Source organism: Myotis davidii, unplaced genomic scaffold, assembly GCF_000327345.1.
Source record: "Myotis davidii unplaced genomic scaffold, ASM32734v1 scaffold444, whole genome shotgun sequence".
Lineage (NCBI taxonomy): Eukaryota > Metazoa > Chordata > Mammalia > Chiroptera > Vespertilionidae > Myotis > Myotis davidii.
Window position 1 is genome coordinate 389,411 of NW_006294767.1, and position 23,267 is coordinate 412,677.

General features: G+C 41.5%; 1 protein-coding gene across 5 annotated transcripts in view; it reads left to right on the top strand.

Annotated features, from left to right (window-relative positions):
- The window catches only part of TMCO3 (transmembrane and coiled-coil domains 3), a 42,319-nt gene that overhangs the window by 13,062 nt on the left and 5,990 nt on the right, over positions 1–23,267 (top strand). For 4 of the 5 annotated variants that reach the window (XM_015567569.1, XM_015567566.1, XM_015567567.1 and 1 more), the window contains 5 exons: positions 1,606–1,698; positions 5,004–5,190; positions 7,788–7,908; positions 15,491–15,686; positions 20,699–20,849. In XM_015567569.1, coding sequence (XP_015423055.1) covers positions 1,606–1,698; positions 5,004–5,190; positions 7,788–7,908; positions 15,491–15,686; positions 20,699–20,849 — 748 coding nt within the window. The remainder of the gene's footprint in view (positions 1–1,605; positions 1,699–5,003; positions 5,191–7,787; positions 7,909–15,490; positions 15,687–20,698; positions 20,850–23,267) is intronic. The other variant, XM_006769297.2, reaches the window with a different exon arrangement.

The window sequence follows — 23,267 nt, forward strand, 5'->3', positions numbered from 1 at the left end:
CGCCAAGCATGTGTCATGAGCCCACACAGAAGGAACAATATAGGACAGTGGAAAATAGGCAACAGAATTTGCAAACCTCACTGACGCTTCCCAGTTGGACAGAATAGGAGTAGGCAAATGGGGGAGCGTTGTGGAATGCTCCACTTGCAGCCTCATTTCCTTCTGCTGATTGAGACATCTGTATCAGGTCAAAGGACCTCTGTGATTCACTCAGACTGAAAAACAGCAGAAGAGGGTGTGAAGAAATCATCACACCAAACTAATTATTTTTATTTATTTACTTATTTTAATATATTTTTATTGATTTCAGAGAGGAAGGGAGAGGGAGAGAGAGATAGAAACATCGATGAGAGAGAATCACTGATCAGCTGCCTTCTGCACACCTCCTCCTGGGATTGAGCCCGCAACCCGGGCATGTGTCCTTGACCAGACCTGAACCTGGGACCCTTCAGTCTGCAGGCCGACACTCTATCCACTGAGCCAAACCAGCTAAAGCAGCAGTCGTCAACCTTTCAGACCTCACAGACCACCAGTTGTCCATGGACCACCGATTGGCGACCGCTGAGATTAAGTCAAAACAAAGTGCTGGAGAGGATGTGGAGAAAAAGGAACACTCGGGCACTGCTGGTGGGAATGCAGACTGGTGCAGCCACTATGGAAGACAGTATGGAGTTTCCTCAACAAACTGCATTCAAGAGGCCCCCATTGTCAAGGAGGACTGGAGAATGAACCCTGGAATGATCCCCACAGACACCAGGGGGTTGAGGGCATGGGGGGGCATTAGGGGGGGGCGGTAAGGACACATATGTAATATCTTAATAAAGAAAAAAAAAGCAACTAAGAAATTAAAATTGAAAGGAGGAGAGATGCCAATAAAGAGGGCAGGATTCACAATGTTAATAGCTGACAAACTGAGTAAGTGTGCTGGGGTCAGGACAGCATACAGATGCATGAGAGCCTGTACTTTATTTTCAGATGTTCAGGGAACATTTTAAAAAAATGAACAATGAAAATCTCAAATGTAAATACATAATATAAATAGTACCAAATATAGTAGTATAAACAAAATTATCTACTATAGTAGTGTAATAACATTAAAAATAAGTAGCAAATGAAGGACCAAAACAAAATAGAACCTAAGAACACTGTATATCAAAACCTGTGGGATATGACTAAATGTGGTACTTGGGGAAAAATTCACACACTTAGTCACGCTGAAACCCAATGAGAGTGAACCACTGAATTACTTCATCCTTAAACTCAGGTTTGATGCCTCCCCATCCCCCAAAGAAAGCTAAAGAAAGGAACTTATGAAGATAACAGATCAGCAGTTAATGAACTTTAAAACAGGTGAATTCATGAGCTAGTTCTTAGAAAATAAAATGATTCCTCCAGCTAATCAAGAAAAAAAAAAGAAAAAAGGAAAAACCCCCACTATAATCTGGAAGTCCAGGTTATCTCAGATAGAGGAAATTCAAAGACTTACTTGTTTTAAAAATATACTTATTTGGGGATAGTCCCTATGTTAGTACAAGATGTTCTGGTAAATATACTTACTGTGTTAAATATGTTAAATCATGTTTTGAAAATTTTCTTGTTTTTCAGTCTATTGTGCAAGTGGAGACATTAGGAGAATTTGGTGTGTTTTTCACTCTTTTTCTTGTTGGCTTAGAATTTTCCCCAGAAAAGCTGAGAAAGGTAAGGATTTATCAATCTGTGTTATTGCCCCCAATTTAACATAATATGGTTTTAGTTTATTTACTGTTCACATTTGTTCATGACTTGGCTGTCATTTTGCTGACCTCTCTTGCCATTTGTCTCCTTAGTTGATCCTGTTTTTCTTTCACCTTGTTTTCTTTGGCCTCATTTTTTTCTATTGAAAGCTCCATTTGTCCATCTATAGATTATGGTATCACACAGAACAGTTGCACTGACTGCCCTAAAAATCCCCTGTACTCCACCTCTTCATCTGTCCTCCTCACTAATATCTAGCAACTGAATATGTGACGTTGGGCAGTGTTCTTTGTGTCTTGTGAGCTGGGGTCTGTAATGTCCCTTCAACTCTGACGTGGATCCTCACTTACCAATCCCCAAGTCCCCCGTGCGGCAGCCCTGAAACTTGACATGCACCAGGAATGCATCCTATCCCTCTCTAGGCCCATGGGCTCGGATTGCAGAAGACATATCTTCTTAATCAACTACATTATTAATTAACACATTTCTTTTTATTTCTCACATATAAGTAACTGGCAAAATGCTAGAGCACCTGAAGTGACTAGTGTAGTCGTTCTCAGTTGACAGTGCTTCTGCTGTGTGGGTTGATTACCCAGGTGTTCCTGTCAAGGTAGAAAATTATTGAATAGGGTTTTCGAAATAATTGCTGGAAGGGCCCTCTGAGGTCTTCGGTGAAATCTCCTAAAGGTCTGACTAGAAACTATTCAAAAACACGGAAGTCTGAAACCGACTTATTCCTTGTCACTGAGGAAAGCTGTGGTCTTCCTGTTCTGCCCACTGGTACCATTGGTTGAGTCATTTATTTATAAGTCATCATCCATTGCCTTACTTCATTCTTCTAGCTTCACTTAAACTGTTCTCTTAGCTTTATATCAGAATAGTTAACCAGCTTTCGTCTCTCTAAATAAGTTGTAAAATAATGGAGGCAAGAGTTGTATTTTGTTCTCTTTTATTCCTTATTTGTTCTCTCAACAAACACTTGTTGGGTGTGATGTTCCAGACCTTTGGTAGCTTCTGAGTATAAGGCAATGTATACAGTCAGCATGGTCCCTGCCCTTTGGGGAGTTGTGAACGGAAGTCCTAGGAAAAGAAAGAGGAAGAAGAACTGGAGAGGGCAGTTTAGGCTAATGTGTGCATCTGGGTGCACAGGGAGCAGGGTCTTGGCTGAGAGGATTCTTGTCAGTGCTTCTTAGACTCTGATATCCAAGGAGTGGCCTGGGGCTCCTGCTGACCTAGAGCTACAGATGTGGGCAGCCTGAGGACCTGAATTTCTGTGAGGGCAGGGTCCCACATTGGACAGGAAGTTTCTGAAGGATGCTCCCTTGGGTCTTTTCTGTCGTTCCCTCCATACCTTGCTTCTCAGGCTAAATAGATTCCAATCCTCTAGACCAGCGGTTCTCAACCTGTGGGTTGCGACCCCTTTGGGGGTCGAACAACCCTTTCACAGGGGTCGCCTAAGACCGTCGGAAAACACATATATAATCACATATTGTTTTTGTGATTGATCACTATGCTTTAATTACGTTCAATTTGTTACAATGAAATTGGGGGTCACCACAACATGAGGAACTGTATTAAAGGGTCTCGGCATTAGGAAAGTTGAGAACCACTGCTCTAGACCAAGGTGTAGTAAGACACCTGACAATAAAGTCTAAGGTTCGCTCTGGGCCTCAGAAATTATTTAGTTTCACTTTTCTCTACAGATGTGGAAACTAAAGAAGAGAGATTGTTACCTAGTCAAGGTGCACAGCCAGTTAGTGACAGGTTCAAGCCTGAACTCCAGGTGTCCTGTGTGGGCAGGAATACTCTAACTGAGGGCTAACACTACTTACAGAGGGGCTACTAATTCCTGTGAACCCTAAAGTCCAACATGCTTGGCCTCCTTAGTTGCTGCAGCTGGCTGTGTGGGTCTGCTCTGGTCCTTCATTGCTCCTTAGCTGTAATATACAGGAAGAGGAAGAATGATTCAAAAGAGATTCGCTTTATGATAACATCACTGCCAAATATAAGAAGTCAAGAACATGAAATTTGAACTATTGAAGAACAGCCACTGTGGGGTAACTTGTGTCTTTCTGGAAGGAGAGAGTGGAGCCTGGGGGACCAGAGTCACATGGCAGAAGATAGATTTGGCCCTGCATGGAGGGCCGAGCTCTCAGTTGAGTGAGCACTCAGTTCAGACACCTCTTTCGGTCTCCCTCCATTGAGACCTTATGGAGTTGGGAGGCTCCTGTAATTGATTTCCTGAACAGGTGGGCCAACAGGCTGGCAGCGGTCATGGCTGTGGTGAGGCTAGGGTTCACTTCTGCTTGTTTGGCCGCAGCAGGAAATCAATACCAGCCTAGGAAGAGCCTCCCAGCTGCCCCGATTCCCAAAGAAAATGTCGTTGGTTTTGCAAGTATTGCTTTAACCAAGAACCAGGGCAGGGGAAGGAAAAGCTCACACACTCTAGGGCACCCAAAGGTGAGTAGATGTGTGGAGACACCGCCGAGGTTGGCCAGCTGGTGGGGCCTCAGCGTTTGCCTTTGACTTCACTGTCCCAGAGCTGCGCTGAGCCGTGCCTCTCCTGCTCCGTTCCTCTGGGCCTCCACGAGCTCTTTGAGTAGAGGGCCTGGATGAGGGAATCAGTTTTAATTGGGCAGGTGCAGTGAGGAGAACAAAACAAGTCTTTAAGGTAGAATAGGATGAGTTTCAGGTTAATTTCTTTTGTTAATATGTAATATTCACATTTGTATAAATATCAGAGTTTTTATTATGTTGTCTCTTCAACTAGATTGAAAACCCCAGAGGGTTAGAATCAGACCTGATTTATTCACATTATCTATCATGTTTAGTGCAGTGTTAAGTGCTAACCAAGGTGTCTAATCAATTTGTGATTGATTATCAAGCCATGCTGCCTGGGTTTATGTCCTCACATTGTCTTCCATGGGACCCGGTCAAATCACCTAACCTCTGTGGTCTGGTGTTTTCATCTAGAAATGGGGGGGACAATGATATCTCCCTCTGAGATGTGTTCTGAGGGTTAAGTTACATGCACACACATATGTATATACACAGAGACATGTTTGTTTAGTTCCTGTAACAATACTGAGACCTGGGGAGGTCTTATGTTAGTGTTTACTATCTCTGTTGTGTTAACATTACGATGTTGGATTGGTGCTGATTTATTTACTGCAAAATTTCAGGCCTGCCCCATTACTGGGCAGTATGTATGCATGTGCTCTGCATAATGCTAGTCACTAAAATGTATAAATAAATGTGTTCTCTTTAAGGTGTGGAAGATATCCTTACAAGGACCATGTTATATGACACTATTGATGATTGCATTTGGCTTATTATGGGGACACCTTTTACAGATCAGACCCACTCAGAGTGTTTTCATTTCTACTTGTTTGTCCTTATCAAGCACACCCTTAGTGTCCAGATTCCTCGTGGGCAGTGCCCGGGGTGAAAAAGAAGGTAGGTGATGACCTCTTCTAAATATGTGTTGAAGCAGTACATATTTAATTGACTTGAATCCACTCCGAAGGCCTGTGAGAAAAACTTGCAACTCTTACTCCCTTCTTGGGGCTTTCCTAATAGTTATGGACATTCCCTTGGGAATTATTGTCCCTGTAATCTCAGCTTCTCCAAACCTCCATTTGATTAAGAAAAAATGTCTTTTTATATGCTCACAAATTTAGAGTGGTTTGAGCAGCATCTTAGAGAAAGGAATCTACATTGAGAAATGTACCATGGGATTGGTGGGTTAAAGAGAAGAGTGTGCTGCACCAAACCTGGAACTGCCCGGCTCCAAAATTCAATTAGCTGCTTATTGCCTACACTACTGCCGACTGGTGGCGTTACGTGCAGCCTAAAAAACAGTGTGATTGATGTGCATTGCTTTGATTCTGGCAAGGTTGGGAATTGATGTATAAAGGAGGTTTGACACTTTCTATGAAATATATGAGGTACTTTGGTAACTAAAGGTACTTTCACCTCTTATACTTCGGTGTTAGCGTCATCTATGTGTATGAAACACTCGCATCTCTAAGTCAGTGTGTATAGTGAAGTCAGACTTGATTGGACGTTAGGAATGAATGTTCTGAGGTGTTGCTCGGTGGCACTGTCTTTCGTGCAGTTAAACTTTGACAGCATTGACCCTTTTTACATCATGTTTATTCATTATGGCAATTTTCACTGTTTTGCTCTTATTTTGTAAAAGTCAGTAAAAAATAGGGTTCAGATGTCGTAGTAGCTTCACACTGATACTCGCCCTGCAGCAACACAGAGATGAAAGGGAAAACATGAAGAGAGAACCCCAGAGCGGTGTGCCTGGCCTCTGCAGTAAGCAGAGCTGGCCAAGGGCCTGGGGCTCTGTGTCACAGGGGGCCGCAAGGACCACACTCATTCTTTTTTCTTTTTTTAATATGTTTTTATTGATTTCAGAGAGAGGAAGGGAGAGGGAGAGAGAGATAGAAACATTGATGAGAGAGAAACAGTGATAGACTAGGCTCCCTCATGCTTGCCCCCTACTGGGAATCAAGCCCGCAGCAACCAGGGCATGTGCCCTGACCGGGAATCAAGCTGGTGACCTCCTGTGGCATGGGATAACGCTCATCCAACTGAGCCACACTGGCCAGGCCACACTCACTTGTGACATCAGGGGCTTCCCACTGGTGAGAGGAGGCTGGAAAAAACTATCTGGTCCCTTCTGCCGATTTGTGGGCCATGGGTGCAGCCTTCCTGCTAGCAACTAGACTAGCTGTCACCACCTTGGTGGTCTTATTTATTCCCAGTGCCCCTGTGGCCTGGTACTTAGAACCTTCCCTCACAAGACCAAGTGACAGAGGGAGGTGAAGGGGGACACCAGTAATGAAGTAGGAAAATAAGAGGAATTCCTATTATAACCTATCCTATGTAATAAAAGGCTAATATGCAAATCGACCAAACGGCAGAACGATTAGTCGCTATGATGTGCACTGACCACCAGAGGGCAGATGCTCAACGCAGGAGCTTCCCCCTGGTGGTCAGTGTGCTCCCACAGGGGGAGTGCCGCTCAGCCAGAAGCTGGACTCACAGCTGGTGAGCGCAGCATTGGTGGCAGGAGCCTCTCCTGCCTCTGCGGCAGCACTAGGATGTCCAACTGATGGCTTAGTCCCGCTCCCTGCATCAGTTGGACATCCCCCAAGGGCTCCCAGAGTGTGAGAGGGTGCAGGCTGGGCTGAGGGAACACCCCTACCACACACCGAGTGCACAAATTTTGTGCACCGGGCCTCTAGTGTACTATAATACCAGTACCTATTTGTGGGAAAATAAAGTCTTTAAAATAATCATGTTTGAAACACTCAAACATGAATTTAAAAAAAAAATTTTTTTTAAATCTTTTTTTTTAAGAAAACATAAAAAGTTCCAAAGCCAAGAACTGTTGATTGAAAATGGAGACATTTGAGGCCTATGTGAAGTATTGAGTTCCCCAAAGCTGCATCATTTTCTTTCCAGAGAAGTTGTGTAGTCCCTTCAGCCAGTACTGGTTACTACTTTCCTGTTCTGTCCATAGGAGTCAGTATTTCTATACCAAATCTGCATTAGTCTCAAAGGGAAGGGCTCTTCAGTGTGGTGGTGATGGTGAGTCTGAAGGAAAGTGACCCATGCCGCTAGGCTCTGCTCAGCAGATGTGACCAGAAAGGGACGGGGCCAGGTCTCCCTTGCATAGTTTAGGAATTAAAAAGCTTGATGATGGAGACTGCTGCTGCGTGTGTTTCTGGGACACAGTGAAGTTGGTATGATTATCCAGGCCTATCATATTGTTTGCCATGCCATCTTATCAAAATGTCCTTTTTCTGTAATTTTATAATTAACCAGTAACTAGTGGAAATATTCGGGAGATTTTCTTTACAAAATTTTTAAATCTTTAAAATGTTACAGTGTTTGCTCTCAAAGAAATTTTAAAGTTTGTATTCTCATTTAAAGGATCAAAATTATTTTATTTTGGGACTATGCATGATGACTTTATTTTGACTTGGGACAATTTAAAATACTGGAAATATTTGCTTTTAATATTTTGTTTTCTTAAGCAGGCGACCTTGACTATAGTGCTGTGTTGCTTGGCATGCTGGTGATGCAGGATGTACAGCTGGGGTTATTCATAGCTGTCATGCCAACTCTTATCCAAGCAGGAGCCAGTACATACTCTAGGTACATTTTTATATTATTTTATTTCATGGTTTGTTTTTCTGGTTTCAGATCATTTGTTTATAAAAATACTATTTGATACCTTTTTCCAAAGATATGTTCAGAGCTTGTATAGCATTGTATAGCACAGGCTCAGGAGTAACACTGCCTAGACTCACACTTTAGCTCTGTGGACATTGGTTGGGCAAGTTATTTAACCTCACTCTTCCTCAGGTATCTCATCTGTAAAGTGGGGATAATATCAATACTTACTTCATGGAATAGTTAGGATTAAAAGAGTTGAGATATAAAATGCCTGGAACATAGTGGTGTGTGTGTGTGTGTGTGTGTGTGTGTGTGTGTTAGTGACTGTCATTGTCATCTTCATTACCATTTTCCCTGATCCTTTTTCCTAGTCTTCTAATAAAATAATACCAGAACTCAAACTGTACTTGCTTAGGTTCATATTGCTGAGAAAAATAAAATCACTCAAAAAGCTGTAGGTTGGGTTGCATATATAATATATTACAAGAATACCTGCCAGAAAATAAATACACTTACAAAATATAGGGTGCCCTGTAAAATTTAAAGGTACATTGCATGTGGGTTAGGATTATAAACTTGAATTTGTTTAAGCAAATATACTATATGCATATAAATATTGTGCTTTAAATATTTCCAGAGGATACTTTTTTTTTTTACCTCTTACAGTAATAATACTATTGGTCAAAAATTAGAAGACTTTGAAATTCCTTTTGGAACCACTTTGAAATGCTAAAATCTTGCTCATTTACTTTATTTCTTCTGTATGACTTCATTTAAACCTAATCACTTCCCAAAGGCCCACCTCCAGGTACTGTCACATTGGGGTTCAACATATGAATTTGGAGGGACACAAATATCCAGTCCATAACACTTTTTGGGTTGATCATATTTGGTGTTCGCTAAGCTGCTTGAATCTGTAGATTTATGTCTCTTGCGTAATTTAGGAATTTCAGCCATTATTTCCTCATGTAATTTTTCAGTTCCATTTGCTTTCTCCTTCTGGGACCCCAGGGATTTGTTTGTTTGTTTTTGTCCCACAGTCCTCTGAGACTTTTCCTTCCCCCACCCCCCAGTTTATTTTCTTTCTGTTCTGACTGAGTAAGTGCTTTTGATCTGTCCTCAAGTTCACTGATTCTGTCCTCTGTCATCTCCACTGTACTATTTAGCTTATCTAACATTTGGCTCTTCTTTTTATTTCTTTTCTGAGATTTTTCTTTTCTTTCTTTTTTTCATTTATTTCAAGAGAATTTTTGAGTGCTGTTGATTTTATGATAGCTGCTTTAAACTCTGTCAGATATTTCTAACAATGATTCATCTCTATGTTGGAATCCTTTTATTGTCGTTTCTCATTCAAGTTGTGGTTTCTCCTTGATTGTTGTGGGGATAAGTGATTTTCAGTTGTATCCTGGACATTTAGTATGAGTATCTACTAGATCCTGTTCATCATACTTTTTAAAATAAGCAGCCCCCCAGTGAGGTGTGTGTGACATTGTGTGTGTGTGTGTTCATCGCCCTGCTAGGTTCCACCCAAGTGAAGCCCTGGCTGACAAACCTACTACCTCATTGCACATGGGTCGGGTAGAAGTATTTTGTATTTTTTAGTATTTACCTTTGCCAGATACTATATTAAGTTTCAGCAATCCCAGAATGATTAAGATCTCTTCCCTGCTCTCAGATAACTCAGCTATGTTAAAAATGAATGCCTTTTTGACTGAGATTTCCAGAGGTCAAGGCTCATGTCCTGGAGCAAAGACTCCCTGGAGTTCTAGCTCAGCCATTTGCCAGCTTTGGCAACTTACCGAACCTCTCTGGGCTTCAGCTTTTCTCACCTATAAAATGGGGACAATATGGAAATAGGACCTATCCCATGCACTGTGTAAGGGCTGCAGGAGAGGATCCCATAAAGCAGTTAGACCAGTCGCTGGTATATGTAACCATTAAGGTCGGTTATTGAGATCATTTTCCCTTGAAGACATTATGCTAAGGGAAAGAGGCCAGTCACAAAAGGCCATATATTGTATGATTCCATTTTTTTGAAACATCCAGAATAGGTAAATCCAGAGGGACAGAAAGGAGATCAGGTGTTGCCAAGCGCAGAGGAAGAAGGACTGGGGAGTGAGTGGGAGTGGATACAGGGTTTCTTTTTGAGGTGGAAATATATTCTAAAATTGATTGCGGTGGTTGTTGCAATTCACTTTATGAATATACTAGAAAACCATTGAATTGTATACTTTAAATGGGTAAATTGTATGGGATGAGAATAATATCTCAAAACTATTGAAATTATATGCAATATTTTCTGAACTACATAAAGAAAAAAATGCATGGAGAGACCATAAATATATGTTTATATGAATAACAAGTATATAACAAGGTATTAATGAGTAATAGATTATGATACTTTTATTGTCTATTATACATACATTTTTATATAATTTGGGAAAAACCTCTTTTCCAATTTTGATAACCAGAGAAAATTTATAGTAAACAAATTAAATAAAAACAGTTTTAATGTTAATATAAACTTTGCCTCTTTAGGAGGCTTTATTCAGAATTAATCTTTTTTTAATCCTTATCCAAGGAAATGTTCATTGATTTTTAGAGATAGAGGGAGAGAGAGAGAAACATCAATGTAAGAGAGGAACATTGATCAATTGCCTCCGATATACGACCAACCAGGATTGAACCTGAAACCTAGGTCTGTGCCCTGTCTGGGAATTGAACATGCTATCTTTTGTATATGAGACAATACTCCAAGCACCTGAGCCACCCAGCCAGAGCTAGAATTAACCTTGAGCTTTCCTAAAAGGAAGAATTAACTTCTTTACCCCAAATATTTCACGGGTAATGAGCAGAGCACAGAGACTATGATAAAGAATACTTTTTAAAAATAAAGTGATTTGAATTATTAGAATTAAAATCTTGCAAAACCATGGAAGTTCTAGAAGAAAGTATGGATGAATTTGTAATATTGAAGATGGGAGGGCCTTTCTGCTTCAAGCAGAACACAAATTCTAGAAGCCATAAAGGACAAGAAAAGTGATAAGAATTACTGCATTAAAGTTGTTTAAATACACAAATATACACGTAAACACCCACACACATACACATACACATATGTAGACACGTATATGTACATGTACCTGTACTCGTTTGGTAAGCAGGCCAAAGACAAGTGGGAAAAATATGTTTGTACACATATTAAAGATAGGGGGTTAAGTTTCTTATTTTATCAAAATCTACAATTAATAAATTAATTATTTAATAAGTTAATAAATTTTTGAATCCCAATTTAAAAAATAGGTGAGTAATATAAACAGCTCATGTAGAAATGAGTAAATGGAAGATGCTCCCTTCCCACAAGGGAAAAGTAATGGCTTTTTTATCTGTCAGACTGCAGACCTTTATTATTTTTTTAAAATACATTTTACTCATTTTTTACAGAGAGGAAGGCAGAGGGATAGAGAATTAGGAACATCGATGAGAGAGAAACATCGATCAGCTGCCTCCTGCACACCCCCCACTGGCGATGTGCTCGCAATCAAGGTACATACCCTTGACCAGAACCGAACCTGGGCCCCTTCAGTCCGCAGGCCGACGCTCTATCCACCGAGCCAAACCGGTGAGGACAAGACTACAAACCTTTATTTTTCTTATTTTTCTTTTTTTAACATATATTTTATTGATTTTTTACAGAGAGGAAGGGAGAGAGATAGAGAGTTAGAAACATCGATGAGAGAGAAACATCGGTCAGCTGCCTCCTGCACATTTCCTACTGGGGATGTGCCTGCAACCAAGGTACATGCCCTTGACCGGGAATCGAACCTGGGTTTCAGCAAGACTGCAAACCTTTAGAAGTGGGATGATGCTCAGGGTTGCAGAAGGGCACTCTGGGGTCTTGGTTGGGGGTGGAAATTGGAGCAGCCTTCCTGGCAACTCATTTGGCAATGTCTGTCAAGTGTAGACTGTTGCACATGAATATGCTCCCAGAAGCTCATCATTCAGCACATCAGGAACCTAGAACAGCCCAGGTGTCTGGCTGAGAAAAAAAAGATGACATAGACACATGATGGAATGCTGACTCGGCTGTTGAAATGAGTTTATGCTTGTGCTGGCATAGAAACTTTGCCAAAGCCTGATAAACAGAGAAATAGAGATGCAGAATAGTACCTTTCTGAGCTGCTTGACTATTTTATCCTCACCATCATGCATTTAATAGATACTTAGGAGGTAGATCTGGATACAGGCTCTGGACATGGTGATTGCAGAGCCTGTGCAGCAACTAGGAGCACAGGCCCTGGCGCCAGACACGTGGCACGTGACCTGGAGTGATGGCTTGCCCTTTGCCTCCACTTTCTTGTCAGTAAGATGGGGGTGGTGACAGTGCTGGTCTGGTAGTGGCTGCAATCTCTTAAGTGACTGCAATCTCTTTATCAGCTAAATAAACTGGCCTGAGACTAGAACACTTGTAACATGCCATGCACAGGGGAGGATGGCCGCTCTCAGGGAGTTGCCGTGATGTCTGGGGAAGATAGTGAATGAATGATAAATAAGTGAATGGTCAACAAGAAAATGCCTAGTGTAGGTTAGTGCTGTGCAAAGAATTATAATGGGGTGATGAGTCCGCAAACAACGGATGACCACTTCAGATTGGCAAGGCATCTGAGCAGTTGACTTTGAGGCTGAACTCTGAAGGACACAGCTGAGCCAGTCAGCGAGGAGAACCTGGGATGGGATGGGGTGGGGTGCACTGGCCCCACAGCTGGGGAGTGTATGGCCTGTCAAAAAGCAAAGGCTGGCCCTGGCTGTTTTGCTCAGTGGATAGAGCATCAGCCTGCAGACTGAAGGGTCCCAGGTTCGATTCTGGTCAAGGGCACTTTGCCCAGGTTGCAGGCTCGATCCCCAGTGGGGGGCGTGCAGGAGGCAGCCAAGCAATGATTCTCTTTCATCAGTGATGTTTCTATCTCTCTCTTCCTCTTCCTTCTTCTCTGAAACCAATACCTCTCTGAAAAATAAGATAATAATAATGACTTCCCAGAAAAAAGAAGGTCATACCACATGTGACGTCTTGATAAAGTAACAATTGGTGCAATAACTGCGGCTATACAGGCACTGAAAAAAAAGAAGTAGTAGAGGCCGGTGTAGGCCGCTCTTCAGGTGAGAGTCAGTGGAAGGCGCTGCTGGGTGAAGGAGTCTGGGCTCATCTGAACGTCACAGGAGCTTTGGACATCTGACGGATGTTCCCAGCATGCTATTTGGGCCTCTGTGGAGCATGAACGAGATCATCACAGTTTTGCAGGGATATGATCACTGATGTAATGTGGGAGACTGGTCAGGAATTTGAGTTAGACTCAGCCCACTTCATTCTGTCCCAGTGAGCACATTTCTATTCCTGCCGGGGCTGCAGACCCTGATTTCTCACACTGGCTCCCCCACTTTAAAGATGTGGAGTCATTCACAGTGACTTTGCTTCTCTGCTGCAATCCCAGCTCTGTTCCGATTCCCCTAAGTAATCATGTGCAACTTGAGATTTGTGTCCCGTGCTGCTATTTTAAGCCTGAGTGCTGTAATGAATTCTCTCTCTTAGTACAGTAGTCCCTGCTTATCTGTGGGGATACGTTTCAAGACCCTCAGTGGATACCAAAAAACGGATAGTACTGAACCCTGTGTATGCTGTATTTTTTCCTATGCATACATATCTATTTACTTAAAGGAAGTACTTTACAACTTCTGTTTGGCATATCTGAATTGCCAGCATCACTATTCTTGCACTTTGGGGTCATGATTAGGTAAAATAAGGGTTATTTGAACACAAGGACTATAATACCCCAACAGCTGATCTGATCACCAAGACAGCTATTAAGAGACTAACAGGCAAGTAACGTATACAGCCTGGAGACACTGGACAAAGATGATTCACATACCATGCGGGACAGAGCAGGACGGCGGGAGATTTCATAATGCTACTCAGAACCGTGCACATAAACTTATGAATTGTGTTGTTGTTGTGTATTTTGGAATTTTCCATGTAATAATTTCAGGGCATGGTTGATGGTGGATAACTGAAACCAATAAATGAAACCACAAAAAGGGGAACTACCAACATAAGATTTGTATTCTTCCATTGAGATCTTCTAAACCAGAACTTTGGTTTGAATGGTTTCCTAAATATGGTGGAGAGCTAAGTTTAAGAAAACATGTAGCCCGAGCTCAGTTAGCTATCATCCTGATATGCCAAGATGTTGGGTTCCATCCCTGGTCAGGGCACATAAAAGAATCGACCAATGAATGCATAAATAACTGGAACAACAAATTGATGTCTCTCTCTTTTTCTCTCTATCTCTCTTCCCCTCCTCTCTGAAATCAATAAATAAAAATAAAGTATTAAAAAACCAAAACATGTATATTATTGTAAATGCTACAAATTCAAGGTGTCCCAACACATGTATACACACTTTGACAGCTGATAACTCAATGGATGTTTTTTTCTTTTCAGCCAGACTAAGCTGAAAAACGGATAGTACTGAGGAAATTCATCCTAAAATGCTACTGGAAGTTTGAAAATGCAGTTGAAGTACAGACACTGTCTTTATAATTATTCAAAGTGTGTGTACTTTTCTTATGGGACATAGGCTGTCCCCCCGCCCAAAAAAAATATATTAGCAGCTGATAACTCACTTAATTTTCACTCCTTTTCAGATCTGACTGATTTGAAATAATGGATAAAGCCAGACTAAGCTTTGAACAAAGAAAATTTATCCACTAGACATTTTTACATAAAAGAAACTTTATGCTAAAAAAAAATGGCAACAGTTGATAAATTGAGGGCACACAAATACCAAACACAATGATTCTTAATGTTTGTGACTCCATTGCTTCACATTATCAGCAGTGCCTGAAACAGAAACAGTCATCAGTTTGAAAACAGGTGTTGACAAAAAAAATTACTCATTTCTGTAGATCACATTAAATTTTGAAAATGAACTGTTTGTTAATAAATACTGATTTTATAATCATTCAAAGTGTGCAGACATTTTTGGGGACATCTTATATGTAATAGTGCCTTTTTTGTGAGCTTAGTACAGAATCCTTTTCTTTATGACTAAGTAATAGACATAAAATTCAGATTTCTAAATTGAGATAAGAGAATATTTTGCGAAAGTCACTGTAATTCTTTAGTTATACTTCTAATGTGAGCCTGCAGTGTAATATTACAGGGTGACTATCGCCTTATGAAGAATTTCAAATGGGGGTTATTATCTGAGAAGGAATTTTATTATACTGAGATATACAAGCTGTCAGTTAAGGATCGTTACATCCTACAAATCGCATTTGCTTCAAAGAATTGATTGCAAAGTAATCCAGCTTCTTTATTGATTCAAATAAAAATTTCTGAGATTAATATGATTGATAGTTTTTATTTTAATATTTGGAAATAAAAATGTATGTGATTTGGGTCATTTATTTTACATGTTAGAAAATAGTGGAAGATCATTTTATTGGGTTTTAGAGAAATATGTTTAGAGGTGAAATAACATGTCTTTTTTTTTTCCTTTCCTAGCATTGTCATGGAAATACTACGAATACTGGTTTTGATTGGTCAGATTCTTTTTTCGCTGGCTGCTGTTTTTCTGTTATGTCTTGTTATAAAGACTTACCTTATAGGACCATATTATCGAAAGCTACATATGGAAAGTAAAGGGAACAAAGAAATCCTTATCTTAGGAATCTCGGCTTTCATCTTTTTAATGTTAACGGTAATTCTCATAATATTTTTTATTTATGTAATTTGCTTTATATAATCTGTTCACTGAAAGCTTGTGATCAGTTTCTTATCTTTTTATTTGAATAGTTAAAATATTAAACACTTATTAGTATTTTTTATTTTACACACAGTTATGCTACCCATCAATATTAATATGAGTTAAACCTATTTAACTGTTTTAACTCATACTCTTAAGCATTTTGCTAAAAACGTATTTGTGGAGTGCTGCATTGAAAAACAAGTCTAACTCTAGCCGGGTGGCTCAGTTAGTTGGAGCATCATCCTGTACACAAAAAAAAACACACACAAAATCTAGCCCTGGTTGGTGTCCTCAGTGGTTAGAGCATCAGCCCATGCACCATAGAGTTTCGGGTTTGATTCTTGGCCCCAGTTGGGGTGTGTGCAGGACGCAACCAATCTCTCTCTCTCTCTCTCTCTCTCTCTCTCTCTCTCTCTCTCTCTCTCTCTCTCTCTCTCTCTCTCTCTCTCTCTCTCTCTCTCTCTCTCTCTCTCTCTCTCTCTCTCTCTCTCTCTCTCTCTCTCTCTCTCTCTCTCTCTCTCTCTCTGTCTCTCTTCCTTCCTTCCACTCTCTCAAAAAAAAATCAATATAAACAGTATCTTCAGGTGAGGAGTAACAAAAAGCAAACCTGTGAGAATGAAAAGCCACCAGTGTCAAACCATCTTACTCTGTCTTAAACTTTTAAACAGCTTTGTACCTGACAAAAGATTAACAATTTAAAAACAAATTTTAGTTCTGTTCCATAATGACAAGGTAGTCAACAGAACTTTTGCCGTAAATATGAAACGTTAAAAAAAAGAAAAAAAAGGTGTGTTTTGGAGGCAGCCTTCTCCTTATTTAAAGGACAAGAGTCTCATGAGAATGGGGCAATGCTGGGAGATGCCCTCCTAAGTGATTTAAGTACTAATGGCATCACTAGACTACCAGCATTTGCTCTCCTTGGCCTGTATCCCAGAGAAATGAAGACTAGGTTCACATGGAAACTTACACACTAATGTTTACAGCAGCTGCCCAGATGTCCTTCAGCAGGTGAATGTTTCCACCAGCTATGGTCGCTATGGTCCATCCACACCAAGGAAGACCACCCGGTTTTAAAACTATTGGTACATGATTTACCAGAGAATTGTGTTGAATGAGAAAAGCCAGCCCCAAGGGTTGCATATTGTATGATTCCATTTGTGTGAGATTTATGAAGACAAAATTTCAGAATGGAGGGAAGATTGCTGGCTGCCAGGTATTAAGGAGGGGCTGGGGTGGGAAGCATCCTCATGGGGACAGAGTGTTCCACCTCTCTTCATTGTATCCTGGCTGTGACCTAGTGCTCTGATTTGTTAAGTTGTTGCCATTGGGGAAACTGTACTTGGAATCTATGATTATCTCAAAATAAGAAGTTTAATTTTTAAAAGGAAATTAGCAAAAATTACTTCCTTATATATGATTTAATTGCCTGCTAGTATTTCATAATCTTGGGAGAAGACTATGATTTGCTTCTGCTCAAAGCTGCTCAAGTATGTGACTTATGTAATTATTTTACATTGCTTTATCCACTCCGGAGTATTTTTCTCTTTGAAAATAGCATTCAGCACATTTGTCTTATCTGGATGACTTCCTTGCTGTTTCCCCAGTCATTGGTTCTTAGTTTTTTTTTCTTCATTTGACTATAATTACTGAGCACCTGCTATAGTTGCCAGGTATGGTGTTAGGTGTTAGGCATTTTGCATATTGGGTATTCTTATAATTCATCTGTCAGATTCCTCATTTATTGTTGTGTGATATTCCATCACATATTTCACAATTCACCCTTTCTGTGGTTAGCTACTAGGGTTTGTTTCCATTTAGGGCTGTTATGAATAAAGCTGCTGTATATTCTCATATGTGTTCTTTGTTGGACATGTGATGTCACATCTGATGAATATATGTCTAGGAGTGGAGTCGCTGGGTTGTAGGGTAAACATGTGTTTAACTTTAGTAATTTCCCATGCTAGTTTTCCCCAAGTAGTTATACTGGTTTATACCCTTACCAGAGTTGTGTTAGGGTTCAGTTTCTTTGTATCCTCACCAACACTTGTGTTTTCTGTCAGTCTTTGTAATTTTAACCATTCTTCTAGGTGGTAGTATCTCGTCTGGGTTTTGATTTTCATTTCCTTGATGACTGATGGTGTGAGCGCCTTCCCATATGCGTATTAGCCAGGTGGATATCCTTCTTAGAGATGTGCCTGGTAGAGTCTTAAGGTTATTATTCTATTGGGTTGGTTATTTTCTTACTCATTTGTAGGAGTTTTTTATATGTTCTGCCAAAATTTTGACAAATTTCTTATTTACTAATTTAAAGTGTACAATTCAGTGGTTTTCAGCATATTCACAATGCTGTGCAACCATCACCACTATCCAATTTCAGAACCAATTTCTTTCACCCCAAAAGAAACCCTTTACCTCACAATTCTGTCTGTTCTAACCCCCTCGTCACCACTAATCTACTTTCTGTTCCTATGATTTGCTTCTTCTGGACATCTTACATAAATGGGATCATATAATATGTGGCCTTTTCTAGGTGACTTATTTTACTTTGCATGTTTCAGAGGTTCATCCATGCTGTAGCATGTTTTAGTACTTTGTTTCATTTTATGGCTGAGTAATATTCTATGTCAGATATGTTTTTCCTAAGATTTCCTAGTTTGTGACTTTCCTTTTCACTTGCTGAATGGCTTTTTTTGATGAACAGCAGTTCTTAATTTTAATGAAGTCAAGTTACCCATTTTTTTATGGTTAGCAATTTTTATATTCTACGTAAAAGACCTTTGCCTAACCATGGCCAGTTTGCTCAGTGTTTAGAGCATCAGCCGGTGGACCTGAGGGTTTCAGGTTTGATCCCAGGTCAAGGGCACATACCTCGGTTGCAGGGTCGATCCCCAGACCCAGTTAGGGCTTGTGTGAGAGGCAACCAATCGATGTGCGTCTCTCACGTCAATGTTTCTCTCTCCCCGCCTCTCTTCCTTTTCTTCCTCCCTCCATTTCTCCCTCTCTCTCTCTTCCTCCCTTCCATTCTCTAAAAATCAATGGAAAAAAATATCCTTGGGTGAGGATTAAAAAAAAAAAAGACCTTTGCCTACTCCTGGATCACGAAGATACTCCCTGTTGCCCTCTGGGAGTGTTACTGCTTTACTTATATTGTTTAGACCTGTCCATCTGGAGGTGAGTGTAACACATGAAAGGAGGAAGTGGAATTTGTTTTTCACAGGCTTTTCCCCACAGTGTGTGCTAAAAGACCCTCCCCCACTGCTGTGCAGGGTCACCTTGTCAAAACCCAAGAGGCCGTGTGAGTGCTTGTGTGCGTGTGCGTGTTTCTGACCTGCACTCTGCTCCCTTGGTTTGCGTACCTGCCCTCACAGCTGGCCGTGTAGCGCCAGCTTCCTTCGCCATCAGGGTTGTCTTGGCTCTACAGGGTGGGCAAAGGAGGTTTACAGTTGTTCGTATGGAAAATAATATCATTAATAAATAATAATACAAGAATAAACTCTGTATTTTTCGTACTCACAACTGTAAACCTACTTTATTCCCACCCTGTATTTGTGGTCTTTCCAGTGTCCATGTACGTTTTTAGATTCAACTTGTCACCTTTCACACACAACAGGTTCTGTTGTGATTCCAGTGGGCCTGTAGGCCAGTTGAGGGAAAGTGACATTTTCCCTCCTGAGTGTGGCACACACCCTCTGTTTACGGAGGTCCTCATCCGTGTTTCTCAGCAGCATTTTGTAGTGTTTGGTGCGGAAGTAGTGCACTTCTTTTATTTATTCCGAGGTGTTTGATGAGTTTTGATGTTACTGTAAATGGTATTTCTTCAAAAGTTCATTTTTCCCCCTATGTGTCTGTCGCTGCTATCATTTGTAGTTTTACTGTCTCAAATTAAAAAGGCATCTTTCTAGTTGTTTTGCATCAGTAATGTCACATAAAGAAGCCTGAAACTGTGCATTTAACAGAACTATATCGGTAGAAGCCTAATGATCCATAACTATTCTGTCTGAATCTGGCATTATTGAACCTAGTCATGTCTACATTCGCTGGTGCTTCCCTCTGGTTTCCTGCCATCTCCAGGTAATTGCTTATTAGCTGTGTCAGCTTTCTCTAAGCAGTTTGTTGGTAATGGGAATAGTTTTTTATACAAAACATTTTTCTAAATTTTTTTATTGATTTGAGAGAGGAAAAAAAATGAGAGAGAAAAGAAACATCGATGTGAGAGAGACACATTGATCAGTTGCCTCCCATATGCGCCCAGACCAGGGATCGAACGTGCAACCTAGGTATGTACCCTGGCTGGGAATCCAACCCCAACCTCTGCTGCATGGGATGATGTTCCAACCTACTGAGCCACACTGGCCAGGACTACAATACTTTCATTGTTGTTAATCCTCCTCCATTGATTTTTAGAGAGAGTGGGAAGGAGAGAGAAACATTGCTTTGAGAGACATCATTGGTTGCATCCTACAGGTACCCTGACTAAAGCCAGGGATCGAGCCTGTGAGCAAGGTTTGTGCCCTTGGCCTGAATCGAACCTGGGACCCTTCAGTCCGAGGGCCAACACTCTATCCACTGAGCCAAACTGGCTAGGGCTACAATACAGTTTTTAAGCCATAGTCAGGCTCTTCCTTGATTCAAAGTAAAGAAAATGTATCACAAATATTTAAAATAAAGTTTGGAAAATACTTTAATTCAAAAATTTCACATCTATGTGAATTGTTTCAAATGTTTTAAATTAATTTTTTCTCCCTGTATGGTTAATTCAACTCATTAGCTTCCTTGTGTCGTCTCTTGGTCATCCCCACAGAGGCTCCACTGGGAGTTTCACAGGTGTGCAGCGAGATTTGATTCTCACAGCTTATTGTGATGGTTCTAGACCTAACAGGCTGTGTTTGGGTGTGGATCCGACTGGGACAGAAGCTGTTGGTACTGTCGGCACGGTGTGTGTGACGTGTCCTCCCTCCTCCCAGGTCACAGAGCTGCTGGATGTCTCCATGGAGCTGGGCTGCTTCCTGGCCGGAGCGCTCATCTCTTCCCAAGGCCACATGGTCACTGAGGAGATTGTGTCTTACATCGAGCCGATTCGTGACTTCCTGGCGATCATTTTCTTTGCCTCCATAGGTAACTTTCTGCTTTACATCGGAATGTTTGATTTGTGTTTGTTAAACACTTGCAGATTACCTCTGTAATCTCTTTATGTATTTTTATTTGTAGACTAGACAGGGGAAACAGTTCCCATAAAAATTAGAGTCTGAGGAGAAATCTTATTTAAAAAGAGGGAAAATTTGAACTAAGGGATGTTAATTTGCTGGTTGGTTGCCATGCCCGTCAATGCTAAGATGCACGTGTAGGAAGGAGTGTAAAGGCTCAGATGTCCTCAGGGAAGATGACTCTCATTTTGACTCCATAGGAAGGGCCCTCCCTGGTGCTCAGCAGGTTAGCAGCTTAACATCAGTGCATCAAAATGGGAAGCTTGGGATGAAATATTAATTTTTATACAAAAAAAGTAAATTGGCAGGGCCCATGCAGCTCTGGAGATTTCCCTGTGTTGGTATCTTAGTGGCCAGTCCTGGAGAGGACCGGCGGTACAGAATCCCAGCCTCTGTGTTGCAGCATTTCCGCTTGGCACCTCCTTGTTCTCGCCCTCTTACGGCCTGGAAAGTCCACACACTCTCCACGGTCAACAGGTTCTGTGTGATCCCAGCAAGACTTTCAGAACATGGTAAAGCAAATTCTAAAATTAAAATGGAAATGTGAAGGGCCCTGAAGAGCCAAGACAGTTCTCAAAGGAATCGCAAGGGGAGGATCACACTTGAGTTGAAATAAGCCCAGCCAGTGGGCTCAGGGGTTGAGCATCGATCTATGGACCAGGAGGTCAGTTTGATTCCTGGTTGGGGCACATGCCTGGGTTGTGGGCTCGATCCCCTGTGTGGGGTGTGCCGGAGGCAGCCAGTCAATGATTCTCTCTCATCATTGATGTTTCTATCTCTCTTACTCTCTCCCTTCATCTCTGAAATCAATCCTCCTATATAATAAAAGAGAAACATGTAAATTGACCATCCCTCTGCTACGCTCACCAGCCAATCAGGAGTGAGTATGCAAATTAACCCTACAAAGATGGCAGGTTAATTTGCATACACAGGCACTGGGCGGAGAGCAGAGCAGGAGAGCCGGCGGCTTGGGGAGACGTGGCTCCCTCGGTTGCTCCCCCAAGCCGCCGGGTGGAGAGCAGTGCGGGAGAGCTGGTGGAGAGTGGAGCGGCTTGGGGAACTTGGCTCCCAAGCCACCAGACAGAGAGCAGAGAGGGAGAGCTGGCGGCTTGGAGGACTTGACAGAGTGGGAGGCCATGGGATGGAGACAGAGCAGGAAGGGAAAACCAAGAGAGACGGGAGCACCAGGAATTCTGGGAATAGTTGTTCTGGTGGCAGGCCCCGGAGTTTTAAACAAGTTACTGTTGCAGTGGGGGATGGAGGGGAAGCAAAGGTGAGAGACATAAGTAAAATCAGAGTGTCTAGGAAAAATTAAAGGGAAGATATCATAAAACTTCCAGGAAATCTCCACCAATGAAGCAAAGAAAAAAAATGCCTCTATTATTCTGTGAGCCACAAACCAAACTGAGTTGGGGTCTCAGACAATTCGCTCATATGATTGCAAAGACAGATAGAAACTCCCTGATTGGAGAGGGCTCTCCTGAGGGCTCCAGGATTGGAGAGAGTGCAGGTCGGGCTGAGGGACCCTCACACCCCCCAGTGCATGAATGTTGTGTACCGGCCTCTAGTATAAATATATTTTTTAAAAAGAAAAAGAAATAAAGAGGTGAAATAAGAACATTCACAAGCAGTGTTAGTAATCGGATGTGTCGCTGAGAAAGCCCCTCTCGATGGATGTTTGCCCTGTCCTCTCGGCCCCTTCTCTCCTCATCCTCTCTGCCCCCTCGTGTGTGTCTCTCTGTCTCCCCTTCTCCCCTCATTTTCTCTCCTTGGTCCTCTCTTCTGCCTCTTCCTTCCCCTTCACTCTACTGCTGGAAACACTTCCTCAACATGCTAAGTAAGCTGCCGATTCTGATTCCTTGAACTTCCATTCCTGGTTGATGATTCACTTCTTTTCTGCCAGTTCTTTTTCAGACAAGGCCTAATAAAATTGATTAAATTGTAACCCTATTCTCACCGCTATCCAGTCCTGCGTTCCATTCCTAAGGACTCCCCCTCCTCCTCCCCGCCCCAGATCACCCTGACTAGTTGTTCCACCCTGTGTCCTGCCTGCTTGGCTTCCTGAATGCTCACTTATGGGGGGGAAAAAGAGGAACAAATGTAATAGTCTGAACAATAAAGATTTAATTAAAAAAATAAAGAAAGAAAGAAAGAAAGAAAGAAAAAAAAAACAAAACTAAAACTTGAGAAACCAAGATGGCGGCATTGGTAAACACCGGAGTTAGCTGCCTCGAACAACCACTTCAAAAATACAACTAAAAGACCAACGGACATTGCCCAGAACCACAGGAAGACTGGCTGAGGGGAAATTCTTCAACTAGAAGGAAAG